A 21,199-nucleotide genomic window follows, 5' to 3' on the forward strand; every position below is an offset into this window, starting at 1 on the left:
ATTGATTTTTGTAACTCTTATCATTGCATTCGTATATCCTCAATTCCTATTGGTTAAAAATTGCATCCAGGATTGCATTGCATATGAATAAGAAATGCTAAGGCACACTTTCATATACTTAGGTAAGCAAATACATTTCCTTTGATAATGAGACTACATTTAAATATTAAGAGAAAAGGCTATCATTAGATGAAGTCCTGGTTCCTGTGGATGTCAATCTGAAATACAATCCACATTAGATACTTATTTAAAAGATAAACTGCCTTTTAAAAAGGAACTTTTGTGTAATGCAATCATGCAATTTGAGAATCAGAAAACATAGTCTCACTCTCATCTGCTGGATCCCACACACACTGCCAGATTACATACAAGCAAATTAGTATATTTTCTTTCTTACACAAAATATTTGATACCATAAACACTGTGATGCACTTTTTAAAAAAACCTGATATCTTAAAATCTTTCCATATTGATAGGTAAGGAGTTTTTCTCATCCTTTTTTACAGCGATGTAATGCAGTATCCCATTATATGGATGTACCATGATTTTTTTCTGTATTGATGGACATTAAAATTGCTTCCAAATTTTTTCAAACCGGTCACTAACATTTGCTAAACACTTGACTCTGTCAGGCACTGTGCTAAGCATTTTCCACGTATTCTCAGTCTTCACCACAACCTAATGCAATAGCTAATATTTTAAAAGTGGGGAAGAGAGGGTTAGGATGGGTAAGTACCTTGACCAAGGTCATATGGCATAAGTGGAGCCATATAGCCACCAGCGTGGAGTCTAATCATAAAGAGTAATTGGGAGAATTCTTTCCTCGGGGGTGTCAGACTTAAAGCCAGGAGGCTGCTAGTATATACACAGATAAGCACCTATTTTTAGTGCAAATCTTTTTGTTTGCATTTGCTTCATTGTTCCTAGTATTTTCTTCCTTTGCATTTTGTCTTTTTAAGATTTTCCATAATTCCTCAAATTTATTTCTCAAGTATTTCATTCAATAATTTGGTATTACTTAACTTCTTAGAACAGAAAAACTTTCTGGGAATTCTTTTAACCGAGGGACATTTCTATGAAACGTTTCTGGTAAGTTGAAACCACAGTTTATCAACAACTACCCACTCTGGAGCACAGTTCAAGTAACCATCAGCTGGTTCTTTTGGAGTCATTCCTCGTAAATATTTTGGGGATATTAATAGGATTTTCCCCCGTTTATATCTCCCTTAAAACTTGTTCAACTCACAATACTGATGGAGTATATCTCTGCTGCTTGTTTGGGAGGTTGAGACAGAACTGCTCTTAATCTGGGACAAACTTAAAAATAATACCCCATGAGATAAAAGGTAAAACACGTGCTATGAGAAAATTATAAACAAAATGTTTTGGGGGAGTTTAATCATGTGACTGGCTCCATCTGATTGATGGGTGGGAAAGGGAAAGTAGGAAGGGCTTCCTGGAGAAGGAAAAGTATCCTTAAATGAGAGACTTTCAGGGCCAATAGAAATTTGATAGACCTTGTGAAAGTTGTCAGAATCAACTGACAGGAGTCACATATTAAAACCCTGACAAAGCCAGAAGGCCATGAAGGAAGGGTTCCCTCACACATATGCCTGATAAAAGACTGCAAAAACCACAGCCTCGGACAAAGGCCAAAGCAACCTTAACACAGAAAATACTTCTGCAAAGATGTCTGTCCAACCATCACCTGTCTAACCTTGGACTGGATGTAGCCAGAGATAATTGATTCAAAGCAACTTATGTAATACTCCCCATTTTGCCTTTTTAAAAGTTCCCCTTGACTCCACCTGCCTGAATACACTCATAGTTAACTATGACCCTTGTATTCCCATTGCAGTGCTACTCCCAAGTATCATTTTCTTTTAGAGTTGCCCTCTGTTATTTAGGCTTGACAACCTAATAGTAATAAGAACGAGTTTGTAAAGGTCTTGTTCAGAAGGAGAGGAGGTTATAGATTGACTACTGCAGAGATTAATTAACTAGTAAGATCACGCAAAACACAAAAATAAAACAGAATTTCAGGGAGGAGTAGAATGAGATAGATGTTAACAGAAATGGCACGTTCACCACATAAAGAGAACCTAAAGCGCTCCACAAAGTGTAGTCTGGAATGTAGTCTGGAAATCAAACACAATGGTTTAACCAACACATTTGGTTGAGCGAAGTTACAGAATCTCTAGACTGTTCATTACGGCTTCCCCAGACTGATTTAGTCTTTGCTTTAGAGGATTTATTGATTTGAATTATCAAATATGATGCCCTGGTTACAGCTAAACTGTGAAGGAACACTATACTAGTTTACAGGTTGACCCTTTCAACAAATTCACTTTTGCAGGGTGGTTGCCTGGGACAAGAATTCTGAATTGTACAACCATTGAAAATGAGATTGTTTCTTGTCTTTAGGTAAAAGTTGGTATGAGTTTGTTAAAAGAATAACAATGAGAAAAAGAAGGATCTGAAAGCTGGCACAATCTAATATAAAAAGCATAATTTTAAATGTACACACAATATGGGCCGAGCCCGTGGTGCACTCGGGAGAGTGTGGCACTGGGAGCGCAGCAGCGCTCCCGCCGCAGGTTCGGATCCTATATAGGGATGGCCGGTGTGCTCACTGGTTGAGTGCGATGCGGCCGGTCTCAAAAAGGACAAAAAATAAAAAATAAATGTACACACAATAACTTCACTCTCATGCAAAGTAGGCACTTGCACGTTTGTTGCTTTATAATTTCTGGTTCCAAACAGAAAAGCACATTTTATGATTCATAATTATTCTTTCAGGGGAGATTTTTTTCCAAATCCATGGATTGGTTTTCTTTTTCCCACTGGGACTGGACTGAGTGAAAGGAAGGGATGACAAATGGTAACTCTATCACAAAACTAAAACAATGGCTTTGTGTTAATTGCTAGCTTCTTGATTTTTTTTATAACTTTTAAATTGTGAAATATAACACACATATAACAAAATGCATAAAATAGAGTAGACCTTTATTATTTAATAGCAAACCCCTATGTAACCATGGCTCAGATCAAGAAATAGACCTTGATAATCCCCCCAAAGCCTCTCCTGTCTCATCTCATTGCAACACCTTCCTACCCAACATCAGTAGCTACTACCCTGATTTTCAAAGTAATCACTTCCTATCATTATAGTTTTTATTTTTACTACCTAAGCATATATATCTAAATACTAAAATTTTGTCGATTTTTGAACTTAATGTAGAAATAATAGTATTTGATTGTGTTTTGTGTCTGTCACCTTTCACTCAGCTTGGCTGTGAAATTCACCTATATGAGGGGTCCTCAGAAAGTTCATGAAAGGATTCATACTGTCTTTTCATTACATTTTCCCACAAACTTTGAAGTACTCTCATATGGTTGGAAGTAGCAATAGTTCATTTTCACTGCTGAGTAGTATTCCAACATTGATGGCATTTAGGTTGTTTCCAATTTGGGGCTACTACAAATGATGCTGTGAACATTCTTACTCTTGGTGCACTAGGTGCACTAGGGCATGTGTTGGGCATGCACTTAGGAGTGGAATTGTATTATCTAGTAAGACACTGCCGCAGAGCAGTGTATGAGTTTGCAAGTCATGGATACAAATACAGTCCAAATTAGGTTCTGAGAAATCCTAGGACTATACAGAGGTGCCTCAAAGGAAGTCAGATTGAAGAGGAAAAGGCAAGAGAATGGCTTAGCAGGTGGCAGTCCTCCCCTTCAGACTGAACAGACCCACTCATAACTCTTTTAAATGTTTAGAATTTTGTTTGAAGGAGTTCGGCTGTAAAGTTTGCTGGCAGTATGTTGTATAGGATTTACATTGCTCAGAGCAAGTATTTAATATTAGTTGAATTCGATGATTAATTTAGTAGGAGTCTGAAGGATGAACTGGAAGAGGAAATTAGGTTAACCATTTAAATAGCTATCTTTTGTGGGAGCTAAAAATAAATAAATACACAAACAAATGGGGGGGTGCAGGGAAGAAGACACAACAATCACAATCCCTTGAACTTGTTAAGACAAGTGAACAGATATGATGTTGATGGGCGGGAGGGGAGAGAAGGTAGGAAGAGGGAGGAATCGGTAAAGGGACATGAAAATCAACTACATGATATATTGATAAAATAAAATAAATAGTTATCTTTGACTAGGTGAGTGATTATGAGAACTTCATGTACTTTGGAGAGGGGGGCAATGGAAATAAAAAATGTTTGTCATTTCCTGTGCCCAACTGCTAGGTAGATTGAGTGAAAAAGAGTGTTAGGACCTGGATACTGCACAAACAGAAGGAAACATTCCTGGGCAGACCATGCAACGAGCTGAGAGGAATTCTGTGTGATGGTTGACAGCACAGGCTTTGCACTCAAGCCCAGCTGTGAGGTCTGGCTCCGCCACACACTGTTACTTACCTTGGGTAAGTAACAACCTTCTCATTTTGTCAGTTCTAAAACATGGTCAATAATAGAAACTATCTTTCAGGTAGGAAAATTGAGGGAGACAATACAAATAAAATTCTTGGCACAGATGCAGCAATAAGCATTCAAAGTTGGTCACTGCTGTTATTAGTAATCAAGACTGACTCTAAATGCTGGAGCTAAAAACATGCTATCAGCTATTCAAGTGTAAAAGAAAAAGATTTCCATAAATGATTTATAAAAAAGAAATGCTACAATGATAATTTTAGAAGTTAAAATTACTTTAGGCAAGTGTGTAAAAAACTTGTTGAATTAAGCATACACATCCTAACCTTACCAATGACTGAATTCCTACAAGAGTTTGACTGCACCATCAACTACTGTGTGAACACTGAAAATGTCTGATATCGTCTACAAAGGTGCTATATTTACAATGTAGTTTGTGCTTAGCAGATTCAAATTTGAAAACAATGTTGAAAAGGGTGTGTGTGTGTGTGTGTGTGTGTGTGTGTGTGTGTGTGTGTGTGTGTGTGTGTGCAAACTATCAAGGTGCTGCTGCTGTTTCTGAGAGTGGAGACAGAATACGAATTTTTTATTTTTCAGCTGGCTGGTATGGGGAACCGAGCCCTTGACCTTGGTTTATACAAGGCTGTGCTCTAACCAACTGAGCTAACCGGCCAGCCAAATGGTTTGAACACAAGCTGTGACATAATTAATTATGTTGTTCTAACAGAAAAGCTGTGATCTGCAGATGATCTAAAAAGTGAACACAGTGGTTTGCTCCTTGGCTGCACATTAGACTCCACCTAGGGAGATGTTAAAATATCCCATTCTCAGAGACAGATTTAATTGGTCTAGGGTGAACCTGTGCATTGCCTTTTTAAAAAGCTCTCTATATGGCCCTAAACTGCAGCTAGATTTCAAACCACTAGACAAGTTAGTTGCATTTCCATCACTGTCCAAGGGGAGGCAGTGAGAAAAGCAGTCCTGATTATATAGGCAGGTAGAATCACAAGTATGGAGGAAATTTCAAGATAGTCACGTCTCTTCTCTCAATCTTCACAGCAATCCTGCAAGGGAGGTAGGCAACACCCTTCATAGGCAACCAAGGCTCAGAGGTAACATACTCAAGGTCACAAAGTTGGGCCCTAGCTCTCTCTGAGCTTTAAAGCCAAGACCCCTAACTTACCATCAGAAACGGATTATCTTCTCTAGTCCTCACAGGATTTAGGGGGAAGAGTATGCTCAAACTAGTTATGGTTTGGGAAGCCCACTTCCCTTATGACTAAAAGGGTTTCTCAGCTCACAAGGCCAGTTACAGACTAGCACCCATCACTTGCTAGAAGAGGCCAAGCTCCTCCCTGGGGAACTGAGTGTGGGGAACCATCAGACACACATTGCAGCCAGCATGCTGAGAACTAGGGCCAGTTCCGGAGCGGGAAGTCGCCTGCTCTCCAGTCTACAACAAAGCCTCCAGCCCATTCTCCCACCCTCACACCCCAAGCAATGAAGCCTGCAATTTTTAAGAGGTTTGTTCTGTTTTCAGATCGTACAAGTTTTGTTCTCTGTAGGAAATTTGGAAGAGAGAGAAAAGCATAAAGGAAAAAAATCCTCTATTACCCAGAAAGAACTTTTAATACTTTGTATTTTTGGTCTTTTACATTTTTTAAAGAAAGTTAAGATATTGTATAGTTTTATGTCCTATTTTTTCTCCATTTAATGTTACAGTAGGCACATTCTCACTTTTTTGCCCCTGCAAACATTTAACATAGCTGCAAAATACCCACACATGAATGAAACATAGTTCATTTTACCCATCCCCCTCCAATTTTCCACTAATACTGGAGTAATATGTGGGCCAGGATATTGATATCGTTACTCAAAGAGTATATGACCCTTTTAAAGCTCTTTGTACAGATTTTCAAAATTGCCCTTCAGAAAGACTGAATTTGCATCCCCACCAGTACTGTTTAGTCCTGGCACTCTCATGAAGACTGCAATTTTTTTTTTATCAGTTTGATAAAATTTGGGGGATTTTCTGGTGGTTGACTGGTATGGGGATTCAAACCCTTGACCTTGGCGTTAGCAGCACCATGCTCCAGACAACTGAGCTAACTGGACAGCCTAGTTTGACAAAATTCAAAGAATTGTTTGACTTGTGAGGTTGATCACTTCATATTTTAACTACTTTTATTGAGCCACTGAAAAACTGAGAAATCTTTTCAAAATGCAAATCTGATCATATAGAACACCTCCCGCTTAGCAGCTTTTCCTTGCATGATGTATTATTGCCTGAAAACACTCTCCACTAATCTTCATTACAGCCATTCTGGGCTTAGGGCAGCCATTCTCTCTGGCCAGAGACTTGCTTTTGTACCTGCTATTCCCTCTGCCAGCTCATCCTTTTTTCCCTGCCTACTTACCTTCTAGCTCTTAGCTGAAGTGTCACCTCTCCCACTGAAAGGCCCTTCCTGATCACTCTTAGGTCTTATTAACCCATCAGGAACTTGGAGCATCCTGTTATCCTCCCCTTTGCACCATAACAATTATATAATATGTACCTGTTTTTCCCATCATATTATATAGCTCCGTGATGATACTGTTTTTACTGTTCTCTAGTATGTTAACATACACAACTGGCACTATGCTGAATAAATGACTACAATAACATGACCAAAACTGTGCTATCTGATGATGGGTGTGTAGTGTCTAGTACGAACTGGTGTGTATAGAATCTAAGTAATGCTACACTATTAGAAGAGGTCAAATGGTAACACGGCTGGGAACTGAAGCTGGATTTTACTGCAAAGGAAAGGCAGTAAAGAAACAGTAAAGTTTCTTCTGTTAAGGCAGAAGAAACAGCAATTTTTTGAGAATGGAAACAGGGTGAGAAAGAGCAAGGAATTCATTAAAAATGGCTTCAAAAGTAAAGGTTTAGGGGCCGGCCCGGTGGCGCACTGGATAGTGCGCCGCTTGGGAAGCACGGCGGCGCTCCCGCCCGAGGGTTCGGATCCCACATACAGACCGGTTCCCGCTCACTGGCTGAGCGAGGCGCGGGAGCTGCACCAAGGTTTGCGATCCCGTTGCTGGTCCCCGGTCCAGTACGGGGGCAACACTGAGGGTTGCGATCCGTTGCCGGACACGGAAAAAAAAAAAAAAAAAAAAAAAAAAAAAAAAAAAAAAAAAAAAAAAAAGTAAAGGTTTAATATCTCCAAGATAGGAAACATGGGAGTGCCATTAAATAAGTCAAAATTGAGGAGCCTGGTTAGACATACAATAAATAGCCCTTCCTCCCCCATGCAAAGTGAACTGCATTCTCTTCTATACGCTTCTCTATCATCAGTCACTACTCCCATGTTACTAAATAAATGTATACATATGTGAATTCAATGGATGTCAAGCATGTACTTTGATGTCTACCAATCCTAGATTTGAATCATGGCCCCACCACTAAGCAGCCATGCAATTAGATAACTCAGTTAATACTTTATGCATCTCAATTTTCTCATCAAAGATAATTACTAGAGTTGGGTCTTTTTTGTCCTTTTTGAGACCGGCCACACCGCGCTCAGCCAGTGAGCGCACCAGCCATCCCTATATAGGATCCGAACCCGCAGCGGGAGCGCTGCTGCGCTCCCAGCGCTGCACTCTCCCTAGTGTGCCACGGGCTTGGCCCTAGAGTTGGTTTTATAAATTAAATTAGGTAACATATGAAATGTCTGACAGAGTGCCCACTACATACCAAAAGCTTAATAAATATGCTATTACTGTACTATTCTTTTAGAGTATTGTGGTAAAATTAAACCTGACAATACATGTGAAGAATCTAAGAATTCCTGAAATAGTTGTTCACTGAATGTCCAATATGACCTTAGGAACAATAACTAATCTTATATGCTCAGTCACAATAATCAAAGGTGGAACTAAAGGTAGACTATAAGCTCAGGCACGTGGTAGGACTATAAATTAATACAATCCTTTCAAAGAGCAATTTAGCAATATTTACTCAAATTTAAAATGTGCATATCCTGAAATTCAGTGTAACCTAGTACACAAAAACAGGAGTTCCTAGAGATGTTACAAAGGGTGTTCATTAAAGCATTGTTTCTAACAGCCAAAACCTGCACATAACTTAAATGTCCACCAACTGAGGAACACGATGTAGCCATTATAAAGAACATGGCACATTTTTATGTACTGACATAAGAACATATCTTCAATTTATTAAGGGAACTAGAGATGCAAAACAATTTAAGAGATTATAATTCACATGCTGGGGAAAAATATCTGTGAAACCTATTTTCCTAGAACCTTCAAAAAATATTTTTGTAAATGCACTGAAGACTCTGGAAAGACACAGAACTTTCTGGTGGTTCTTTTTGGACAGAAAAATCTCCTTAAGAAAGTAAAGACATTTTATACCATATATAACTGAATTTTTAAAAGAATAAATTAAGGTGTAAATAATCACGTTTCAAAAAATTTTATGGAAAAATAACTGATTGACCAAGATATCTTACTTCTAGACATTAATTCCAAGACCACATCTGAAATAATTACAAAGATGTATAAATAAGTATAAAGATGTTTACATCAGTCTTATTTATATTAATAAGATTTATATTTTACTAATTTACTTATTTATATTTGTAAAAACAACTTAATGTCCAACAGTAGAGGATTGTTTTAATGATACATCTGTGTAATAAAATCTATACAGCCATTAAAAAAATCATGCTGTAGAATAATTTTTATTAAAATGGAGAATCCTCAATACATCATGAAGTGAAAAGGACAGGTTACGACGTAGTCATATGCAGTTTCGTCAGTGTTAAAAGTTGTTAGTTTTAAATGGTAGGATCACAGGTGATTTTTCTCCTTTTGTTTTTCAGTCTCTTCCCTCTGTTACAAATCTTGTTTACTAACGTTTTCCTAATTTCCTACAATGATTAAGTAATTAGAAAAAATAGTATTAAAAATATATGCTTATAGCTAATTCTTTGTTTTCTAGCTTGGACTTTAATGTAACCATGATGCTAATGACTAGTACAAATCCAAGAAATACTCCAACATAGTTTGGAAAGAGTTATGAAGTAAACGTCACCATTTCCCAGGAACCCTAGTAATAAAATGTTAAAGACACTACGCTTTGTTTATCAAAAGAATTTATTAGGAAATATTACACACTACATATTTGTTTAAGAGTATTATTTCAGTAGACAGCACTCCAACCTCATACTACAAACAATGTCTCATGGACCCTGGGGCAACCACTGTGCTTCTGAAGCTGCATCTTTTGGATGGAACATTCAAACAGTATATACACTATGGCCATTTAAAGGAAGGTAATGGAGAAAATGTGGTAATTACCAGAACCCCCCACCCCCGCAAAAAAAAACACAAAACTTTTGGAATGTTAAAATTATCGATGACTGTTAGTCTCAAAATTCTAGGCCTAAAACATTGGTCAATGTGACTAGTACATTAAAGGGACCAAGGTTTCAAAGGTCAACTCAATACTGAATCTTGATAAATAACAAGAGAAATCTGTAACCCCACAAAATGTTTTTGATTAAGTTTGTGCACATGAAAAATTAATGTGAATTTTTGAAAAAACCAATGGGGGATGTTAAAGCAATATTTTTTTTAACATAAAGCATGCATTTTCTAATACATTCTTAAATATCTCAAAGTTTAAAAAGTTTCAATTCTAATCCAGTAACGTTCTTCATTAGCTATTTTAAATGTAGTCTAACCAGTGCCCTAATCAGATAGCGACCACACACTTGTTATTTTCAAGAAAAGTGAAAATAATTTATGGGAGTTCTACCAAAGATGAGACTTTAACTTTTGACCACACCATCTAGTTTTTCTTGACTTTAAAACTTGTTTGCAAAAGTTAAATGGTATAAAGCAAATTTTAAAATATCACCCAATTTCCAAATGTCACTGAAAGGAAATGCAGGAAAAGTATGCACTGTGTGATTAATCAGCTTAGGCATAGCAATTTGCTACAAAATTTTCCAAGTGTCATACAGCCTTAACTCAAAATAGATTGAAAGTTCACACAATTGTTTCTAGAGATCTAAACTGAAATGACTGAGGAGGTATGCTTTGATGTTTGAAATACACTCTTAATATTACTTTAGAAGAAATATACTTCCAAACTTTTTTTTTCAACATATTCTAAACACAAACTTGAATTAAAAATATATATGTCAGTAGAATGCCATATTACAAATGCCCAGAAATGTAGAATGAAGATCAAAAACTGCTTGGAAATATTTGTAGGATTATACTCATAACCTAACAAAACTTATACTAGCAAAATCATTACGGGGGCCAACATTTCAAAATATTTTGCCTATCAAAGCTAGCACCAGGAAAGTATTATGCACATAAAATTTAGAAACAATCTTTACTTTAGAAAGCACATTCCTACAGAGTATTGCTTTCGCTAAATAGTTTAGCTAGTAAGTGGGCCGGTTTGTCTCACTGAGGCATATATCTACCATGGATCTATTAACATCTTATCTGAATAGTTTTCTAGTTATTTGGTATCTACTGAAGATTGTTACTGGAATGAAAGACAGTTTATTATGGAAAGAACCCATTTTTCTTTCAAGACATCAATTAAAATAATAGCGCCATAAATACTTTAAACTTACCTTTTATAAAAATTAACATTCTAGTACATTAAAAAGTAACCAAATCCCTAGTCCCCAAAAGCCTAACCAAGACTTCATTATTTCCTCTCCCTTTCCAAAACACAGACTAGAATTTTGCAACACGGCTAATGGCCACCACATGGTCACCAAATTAACACCTTATGCATTGTAAAGCATTTGGGGATTACTCAAGTATGAAAAGAATTTCATTAGTGATTAGACAGATGAGCAACAGCCTTAAGCCAGTGAAGTGAGTCGTACAATGCTACCTTAGTCCCAAGGAAGGGAAGGTTACCACTTAGCAATTCTCCAGTTGGCACAAATAATTTATCATCTCTGATAGGTAGAAGATATTATAAAAGAACATAATTTCTATGTCAACGCTTTTTCCAAAATGGTCTTCTAAATTCAACAAAGACTTTGAATTGCCATAGTTGTAAGTACAGTTAATCAAACTGCTTCGTCTCAACTGGGGGGAAAAAAAGCACAATAGAAAAACAAGCAGCACAACCTTTATTTGGAGATTACAACAGGTGAAGAGTGTCTCAAAGTTTTGAACTCTAAATTTTCCTCATGATAACGTTTTCTATCTAAGCAATTTATTGATATGTGCTTTAAAAATACACATTAGGAACCCTGCAATTGGTATGTTCTATTTAATATTAGAAATATTTTTCATGGTCATACATTATTTAACTTTCTATAATTAGAAGGAAAAATCATAAAGAGCATACTTTATGTTTTAGCCTGGCAGAATAAATGTATTATATATATATCTTCCCAAACCAGTGCACTTAGAAGTTTCTAATTTATGCACTCCATTGTTTCAACCAAAAAGCTGTGCATGTTCCAGTATCCACACTATAAGACAGTCCTACTAAAAATGCACACTCTTTTAAACCCTTTACTTTCCCTTAAATTTGCTTTATTGGGGGAGGGGGAGAGATTATAGAAGTTGCAGTGCAGAACTATATTTATTTAGAACAAAACATTATACCCTACATTAAAAAAAATAATTTTATCAAAACCAAATTTCAATCACAGTTATGCATGATTTTCAGTTTAATGGTACATGTTGAAATTGCACTTTGCAGATATCTTGATAATGTCCTTTTATAGCGCTCCCCATTTCAGCCTATGTTTTTTTCAGTAGACACAGGTTCTTCCAGAGTTTTCTTTTGGCTCCCCTTCCGTGAATATTTGTATTTGTCTACATAGGCTTTAACCAGATTTGCCACTTTAGTAGAATTTACTTCTCCACTCTTACTATGACAAACCTAAGAAAAAAGGGGGGTAAAACTTTTTTCATGCTTAAAGGGATTAAAGCAAAATAGAAAGCTTTGTGAAAAACAACCCCAAAGAGACCACCAGACTTATTTTCATATTTCACACCTCAAACAAACTTACTTAAAGGGTAAAAAAGCAGGTAAGAATTAATAGGAGCTAGCTCTTATTATTTTAATTAAATCTAAGTATTCCTTTATTAAAATAGAAGAGGTACAAAACGATATGCATGTAACTCCACTAAAGATATAACTTACTTTATCTACTGCTTTCCGTACAATCTCTTTATATTCTTCCTTGGTGATATCTTTGTTTTGGTAAAATGGCTTAATGGCCAATTTTACCTCCTGTGCTGCTTTTTCTTGAATTTGCAATTTCTGGTGAGAAGAAAATGTATATTATTTGCCACTCACATACTTAAAAAAAAATTCTTTAAAAATATAAAACTGAAAATACTGTACATTTATATGATTACAAGGAACTCTTCAAATACTGTGACAAATACAATTTACTCACATAAACATTTCTAAAAATAATTATAAAATATTATCAGTAATTCATTAAGCATCAACACATCTAGATAGAACTCTTCAAATAATATTAAAATTTAAGACTATCCATAATAAATTCTCTTTACCACTCATACAATAGAAAGCTGATATTTTTTCATCTTTATGATATACAGAATTATGTAGGTTGCTCTCAACCTTGAACTTGCCTTGTCTGTCTTCGAGCTATCTGCGCTGGCTTCCACTGTAACACTTACTTTGCTTTCTGCCAATTTAACAGCAGCATTAGAGGCTTTGCTGTGACTTGATGATGAAGTATTACCAGAACTTGGTCCCTGAACTGTTCCCATATTTCCCGGGGCTGCTGTCGGAGCAGGTAAGACTGGTGTACTCATGTTACTACTTACATGAGAAGCACTAGGAATACCCTGTTTTAAAGAGTTATCATCAGTTAATAAATTACTTGTACTCAATAGTAAGTTTTTTAGTCACCTATTAGAAATAACATTGAAAAAACAAAGTGAATTAATGTACTTAAGAGAAATGCATATTTCAGGTCATTATCTAAACGGCTGTTTAAAGAAAACTGAATAACATTCTTATAGAGTCTTACTTAAATATGTCTAGATGACTTTTAAATTATGTATGTATATTGTAATGTTCTAACAGCAACACTAAAAACGAGGAGAATAGTATTTAAACAACGTATCTTTCCTGAAAGGCTCTTTAGGAATATTAACTAAGGTAAGTACCTCAACTTTAAAGACTGAAGAAAATAAGGTAGTGAAGTCAAATGGCTTGCAGTGAGTTGATAGCAGGAAACAGAAATAAGATCCCAATTTCTAAAATCCCATTCCCCTGCTCTTACAACTACATCTTACTGTCAGGATTCTAGAATTTCTGAAAGGCAGACATAAAAGTATAAGCAACATAAAGTTTGCAAATTATTCAATTTTGTGTGTCTCACAGAAGCACTTCTTTCTTTTTAGCATGGTAAATTCATGAAAATGAAACACAAATGGTAATGAATAGTGAACAGCTTTATCCAGCGTCTGTCAGAACAAGACAAGACAAGCTTCATCACAGTACTTAATCACTAGTTCCCACCACCACCACTACCTTGCCCCAAAAGTCCAATAAAATAGGGTAAAAACTTAAAGCCCCTGCCACCTGATTCTAGTTTGGCTCATAATTTGGCCTTCTTAATCTGACAAAAAACCTGTTTGGATATAAGTAATAACATATTTGTAGCTTGGATGTGATAATATGTATTTAGTTAATGTTCTTATGTGGGGGTTGGAGGGTTTGCAGAAGGATGGTGAAAAAGAAATTACAAAAGCTTATCATAAATATAATCAAACAATTGTTTTTGGATGCCAAGAAGCCCTTTTCTGAACCTTGCACCCTAATAGTTTACAATGGCTACGTTCATTAAACTTGAGTTGCTAAAAACATACCTGCAACTGCTTTCCATCTGGTTGTGAAGCAATGTAGTTGACTTGTTGGGATGGCGGGGGAGGGGGTGGTGGTGGTGGTAGTCCCTGAGATACACTGGTAGGAGCAGCAACCTGCATAAGAGGCACTCCTGTGTGGAGATGCAAGGGTAGCTGAGGATGAATGTTAAATGGATTGCGTTGGATGTTCATCAAAGAAGCATGAACACCCACTGGATATGGGAAGATATTCATAGGCTGGTGTTGTGTATTCATTTGTTGCTGCATTACATTCATTTGTGGTTGCATCATATTTATAGGTAGCTGAGAACCATCAACTTGTTGGTTTGTTTGGTCTTTTAGGTTAGAATCTATCAAAAGAAAAAAAGGTTTGTGAAAAAAATCATATTACAAATCTCTTTATACAGAGAAGCAAAGAACAACTGGTTATAGTAAAATTAAATAGCAATTAATAGACTCAGTACACCAAAACCAATCTCTAATTATTTAGTTTAATCCTGTCATTTCTAAATAACACGTAACTGCTTTTCTAACTAAAAGATGACATTCAACTAAAATTACTTTTAAGAATATGTTCACATAATAACATACATCAACATTAGCAAAGAACTGGTAGCTTAAGAAACTTAGTGACTAGTTAAAAAATAATCATATAAAATTCAGTTCTCAATTACGAGTAAGGTTAAACAATTTTAAAAAAAAAAATCTTCAACAGCTTTTTTTCTTGCAATGTTCTTAACAAGAAAAACCAAGGAAAGATAAATCTCTATTATTAGAAGAGTGACTTATCTGTACAAGAACGATGGCCAAAAAAATTCAAGTGCACACATCTGAAATAATGAAATAGAAGATAAATCCTGCATAGGACCATCCCAAACTCTTCTATTACAGCAAACAGTACATAAAATATTTATCTTTGGCATGGTTTAGAGCAGGAATAGGGCTAAAAAAAAATAATACTGACTTACATATACATGTGTATATATATTTATACAATGCAAAGTGACTTGTAAACAACTGGGTTTCAGTTCAACATAAAAATTACAAGTAAGGATCATTTCAACCCATACAAATAAGATACTAAATTTATAACCTCTTTCTTCAAATAAAAGAGCATCAATAAACAAACAAAGAATAGGTTACCCTGTTCAGTTGTTTCCTCTTCTTGTCTCATCCATCCAGACTGTGGACCTGAAGAATTCCTCCCTCGTCGTGAATAATAGTTTTGCACATCTGCTGGCAGAGTCTTTCTCACAGCCCAACTAGATGCAGATGTCCACCCAGATCTATCTGCTGGTGTATCAAATGAGAACTCTTGCTCACTTTTCCGCTTATATGGTTGCTGTTCCACAAATTTGAAAGACTCATTCCCTGAACTATTTGAATTCCCTGAGAGGGGTTTTCGGTTTTGCCACCTGTTTTCATTCTGATCTGTATAGGCAAAACTACCTTTGTAAGTGCCTCTGCCACGATTACCTCTACCACGGTTAGACACCCAACCCGAACCAAAGTTTTTATTCCAAGAATTCCCTGAATTTTCATTTTTATTTTCTTCCCAGTGTGAATCTTTTACCTTTTCTGGATTTCTGGTCCTTGGATCAGGCCCAGAATTTATTTTTTCTGTTACCCAATTGGGACAGTCATTTCTATGTTTGTCAGAAGAATTTGGATCGTCAGCAACTGAACTGACGTCACTTTTTTGTTTTCTTGTATTTTCATTCTGTTTCTCTGGGTCACTCTTTCTGTACCGATCATTTCCTCGTGGACATCTCCAACCATCACTTGTCCATCTTTCCTTCCACCGGGGAGAGTAACTATCTCTGTCATTTCTACCAAACGATGAACTCTTACTTTTTGTTCTAGATCTTGAGGGTGACCTAGAACGAGATCTAGACCTAGACCACCTTCTGGTTCTCCTTTCCCTATCTCTATCTCTCCTCTGCCCATCTCTATCACTTTCTCTTTCTCTGCTCCGGGACCTGGATTTTTCTCTTGGGGAGGAGTCTTTCAATCTTGACTGAGATCTTCTGTTCTCTGTAGAAGTATCTCTTCTTGGGGACAGTGATTCAGATCTTTTGCCATCCCTAGTACTATCTCTTTTTGGAGACCGAGACTGAGATCGCCTCCTTTCCCTTGCAATATCTTTTTTTGGGGACTGAGAACGAGATTTTCTCCGTCCTCTGGCAGATTCCTTCTTAGGAGACGGTGATCGAGACCTCCTGCTTTCTTTTCCAGTTTCTCTTTTGGGAGATGGAGACTGAGATCGCTTCTTTTCTTGCACAGTGTCTTTGTTGGGAGACCATGTTGTAGATGGGGAATGAAATCTAGATCTTCGAGTACGAGGCTTTTTGGCTTTATCTATTATATCTATTGGGCTTTCAGATGGTTGAGATATAGTTTCAACCTTTTCATTTGCAGAATCAGAAGACAGCATATTATTTTCAGAACTGTGTGCCACAGAATTTTCATTCAATTGTTTAGAATCTGCACTTACAGATGCTTCAATTTCAGATTCATTTTGGTCACTGCAAAATGAATCACATTCCATAGGTATCATTTCATTATTGTCCTCACTAAAATGCTTCTGAATCTGTTCAATGTGTGTGTTAGGCAACTCTGTAGATCTGGGATCCAGAGATTCAGTCTTTCCTTCTAAAGATTTGTCCAACTTGGTGGTATGAGGAAGATTATTTTTTAATAAATTATTTTCAGAGTCTTGAATACTACTGAAATTTTCATTCTCTGAAGTATCACACGCTGCAATTATTTCTGCATCTTCAGTTTCAACATGCCCAAACAATTGAATCTCTGAGCTCTCAATAGATATTTTGTCCATTGTTTGTATAATTTCACCCTTAGAAGATTCTAACTTGGGACTCTCTACATGCTCTTCAGTTTTTACTGTAGAATCTTTATGATCAGTAATTTCTACTCTGAGACTCTCTATCATTTTTTCTTCATTAACCACTGACACTGCATTCTCAGGTAACTCACCAGTGGGACTAGAAACAGGTTGGTGTACTTCCATTTCAGATGCTGAACATGTAAGAAAATCATTTGGAGGATGATCTGTACATATATCTGCCTTTACCTCTGATTCTGAAGGTCCAAGTATCTGGTCTTGATTTTCCAATGGATCATCTATTTTTTCAAAAATATTTCTAGAAATATCACATTCTAAACACAAAACTTTAGCCTCTATACTTGTATTCTCAAGTTTTTGAATTTCCTCCTCCTCTCCGACTAGCACAGGAGTATCTTGAGTACAAGACTCAAAATAAGAAAATTCTACACTTTCCTCTATATCATGACTCTCAGTATGTTCCCCCCTTTCTTCTATTTGCTGATTGCCACTTTTTGAGTAATTAGCAGACTGGTTTTCTACATCTGTTTCCACAGTGCAAGTGTTACTACATGCTATATCTGATTGGTGCTCTTTCTCTAAAACAGGTGGTGTGTCAGATTCCGCTGTTTCTTCATCTACTGAATCACTGGAAGATGATTTTTCCGGGGGAGGGACAGAGCTCCGAAGTTTCTTTTTCAGTAAAGGTGGTTTTCTTCCTCTTCTTACAGACTTCCGTTTTGGAGGCTGTTTTGTTTGCTTTTGTGACTCAGCTGAAGAGGAAACACTCACTTTTGGATTATTGTTACCTGGGGCATCACACCCAGAATTATTTGATACCAGAGATCTCTGGGACTGATTGACTGTTTCAGCTCTCGTGTTACGTGTAGATCTCCTTGTAGGAGTTGTTGCTGCAGGTTTTCGTCTTGATCCTCTAGTATTTGATGTACCAGAAGTTTGCTGCTTTTCTTCTCCTTCTTGGGTATGTGCTAATGCATATTCCTTGCAAGAAGTACCTAATAATATTTTTTTAAAAGGTAAAAAAAAAAAATGTGTTTCAAGAAATAATAGTATTTTGGCTTTAGCTAATTTTAGCACAGAGTTGGTAATAAAGTGAAACAAAATACTTATGAATCAAATTATAAATAAATGCATGGCTATTAATGTCTGAGTAATATGAGTGCTCATCAGCTTTTTTAAATGATACTGAAATAAGTTATGAATGGATTTGGATCCATGTGGGTAATCTTACAGGGAAAAGAAGGAAAATATGTTTGGTCTGGTAACTGGTATGTGTTTCATGAACTGGTGTTATCTAGGCAAAAGAAGAGAAAAACTGTCAAGCTATCCACAAATAGATAAAGATTCAAACTATTTGTTCATAGTTAATTAACAGATTGTACTTAAGATCTATGGTTTGGACACTAAAGCCCTAAACTGAAAGGAGACTTCTAATCAGTTCCTCAAAGCCTTTAAGTTATAATTTTTTAAACTTGTAAAATAAATTTTTTATAGTTGGAATGATTTTTTAAATTTATTTTTTTAATTGACAGATAAAATTGTATTGACTATGTACAACATGGTATTTTTAAATATCTATATACATTGTGAATGACAAACCTAGCTAATTAACATATGCATTACCTCACATAGTTATTTTCGGAGAACACTATACATCCACTTTCTTAACATTTCTCAAGAAATTTAATTTCTCATTAAATATAGTCACCATGTTGTACAGTAGATCTCTTGAACTTATTCCTTCTATCTAACCTGTATCATTAAATATAGTCACCATGTTGTACAGTAGATCTCTTGAACTTATTCCTTCTATCTAACCAAAATTTTATATCCTTTAACCAAAATCTCCCCAAACTTCCCCTTGCCCAGCCTCTGGTAACCCCCATTCTACTCTCTAGTTCTATGATACCAACTTTGGAAGATTCCACATGAGTGCAATCATGCAGTATTTGTCTTTCTGTGCCTAGCTTATTTCACTTAGCTTAATGTCCTCCAGGTTCATCCATGTTGTCACAAACGACAGGAATTCCTTCTATTTTTGTGGCTGAATAGTATTCTATTAGGTTTATGTACTCCAGTTGGAACGATTTTAAAGTCAAGTCACTGTCCAAATATTTACAGAAATATCTAGAAGTTACTATACCTTACTATACAGCTTTTCTAAGTCATCAACACTCATCTTTATGAAACTGGAAGAAGCTAATAATAATTTAAGAAAAGAGAAAAACATTTCACAAACTTTACCAAAATTTTCTAAAGATATGGTACTTGTTGGAAAAATAGTTCTCGGCAACACAGAAGAAATTAGAGGAAGAACTTCTGTTTCAATATTCCAGGGCATAAAACCAATTCTGAAAATTCAAAACAAAGACATTTTGGTTTAAATGATTTAAAAAATTAAACCAGCAATTTGAAATTATTAGTTCTCCAAATCAGGTCAGTAATATTAAAATACAGTGCTTAATACAATACTTTCTTGGCCCAAATAACTAAAAATGTAAATTCAAAGTTACTCATTGTCCAAAGACAACTAACTGCCTGCAAAGAAAAAAACCTTTAAAAGCATGTTTGTCTGGTAAATTAATGGCAGAGACAGATGAAGACAACTTAATACAAACAAACGTTTCTCTTTTAAATAATTTAACATAATATTGTCAAGAATTTCTTTTAGCTTTTATCCTTTTCTTCACCACTCTAAAAAAAGTCAACTTTGAGGTAAAGCACAGATTTTAAATGTACAGTTTGCTGACTTTTAACCAATGTACCTATATCTGTGTAACCACCACCCCAATCAAGAAACATTTCCACCTCCCTAGAAAGCTCCCTCATGCTCCTTTGCATCCTTCCCCTTCCTTTCCAGGCAACCAGTCAACTGCTTCTATCACTATGTTATATTCTAAAATTCTTCTATCTGAGGATGATGGCTCTTCAAAGTTCCCAGTGTCCCTTGGACCTGTTAAGACCCCCCAAACTTTCTGCATTCAAACCCAATCCACTTCCCATCTTCATTCTCTTATTCATCTTTGTTCAATTGAGGTGTTCTACAAAAGACTATCTAATTCAGTATAAGATGAGATTCCGGAGAAAGAGAAGCTTAAAAAACAATGTACAACTTGTATGTGTACAAAAATATGTACTTTTAAGGAAGGATTTCATAGTATACATATCTGAACGTTCTAATTTTACTTCTATTTATGTTCCATTGTCATTCCTAGAGAGTAAAAGCCCTATACGGAACTATACGAGTATTAGAGTGACATATAAAATAAAGTCACAATATTTTATAGGAATGCATATAAAACTCAGGCAGGAACCTTGATCTTTATGTAGGAGCTTGATTTAAGTTTGTATTATGTAACTAGCACTATGTTAATAGCTTCAGGACTTGTAAATTAAGAAAGAAAGGACTAGATTATAGAAAGCCGTTAATGCCAGGGTGGAGCAGACACCTGAAAAAGATACTTAAAGGGACATTTTTGAGAAGAGAAATATGATAAAGCAGTTTTTTCAGCAGACAGGTGGGAAGAGTAGAGAAAGAATGAAATGTTTCAATGCTATTAATAATAATGAATCTTACCATTGAGGTGCTCTTCCTTTTAAATGAATCTAGCATATAAATATCTATACTTATTAAACAGATAAAGATTCTTTACTGTCCAACAGGTCCTTTTTTTTTTTGTCTTTTGTCTTTTTTCCGTGTCCGGCAACGGATCGCAACCCTCAGTGTTGCCCCCGTACCGGACCGGGGACCGGCAACGGGATTGCAAGCCTCGGTGTTGCTCCCACGCCTCGCTCAGCCAGTGAGGGGGAACTGGTCTGTATGCGGGATCCGAACCCTCGGGCAGGAGCGCCGCCGCGCTTCCCAAGCGGCGCACTATCCAGTGCGCCACCGGGCCGGCCCGCAACAGGTCCTTTAAATAGCGATCTTCATTACGCATTTGAACATCAACATTTAATTTGCACGACACTTCCTTACGAAGATAAC

The 21,199-nt window shown here is 36.3% G+C and overlaps 1 protein-coding gene across 2 annotated transcripts in view; it reads right to left on the minus strand.

The window, feature by feature from the left end:
• Positions 1 to 9,584: 9,584 nt before the first annotated feature.
• The window catches only part of SCAF11 (SR-related CTD-associated factor 11), a 77,934-nt gene continuing 66,319 nt past the window's right edge, over positions 9,585 to 21,199 (minus strand). Inside the window, exons 10-15 of one of the 2 annotated variants that reach the window (XM_008576115.1) lie at positions 19,459 to 19,565; positions 15,495 to 18,209; positions 14,355 to 14,701; positions 13,155 to 13,325; positions 12,646 to 12,765; positions 9,585 to 12,381 (exon numbers count right to left, since the gene is read on the minus strand). In XM_008576115.1, coding sequence (XP_008574337.1) covers positions 12,235 to 12,381; positions 12,646 to 12,765; positions 13,155 to 13,325; positions 14,355 to 14,701; positions 15,495 to 18,209; positions 19,459 to 19,565 — 3,607 coding nt within the window. In that variant the 3' untranslated portion in view covers positions 9,585 to 12,234. Of the gene's footprint in view, positions 12,382 to 12,645; positions 12,766 to 13,106; positions 13,326 to 14,354; positions 14,702 to 15,494; positions 18,210 to 19,458; positions 19,566 to 21,199 lie in introns of both variants that reach the window. The other variant, XM_008576114.1, reaches the window with a different exon arrangement.

Source organism: Galeopterus variegatus, unplaced genomic scaffold (genome assembly GCF_000696425.1).
Source record: "Galeopterus variegatus unplaced genomic scaffold, G_variegatus-3.0.2 Scaffold1290, whole genome shotgun sequence".
NCBI lineage: Eukaryota > Metazoa > Chordata > Mammalia > Dermoptera > Cynocephalidae > Galeopterus > Galeopterus variegatus.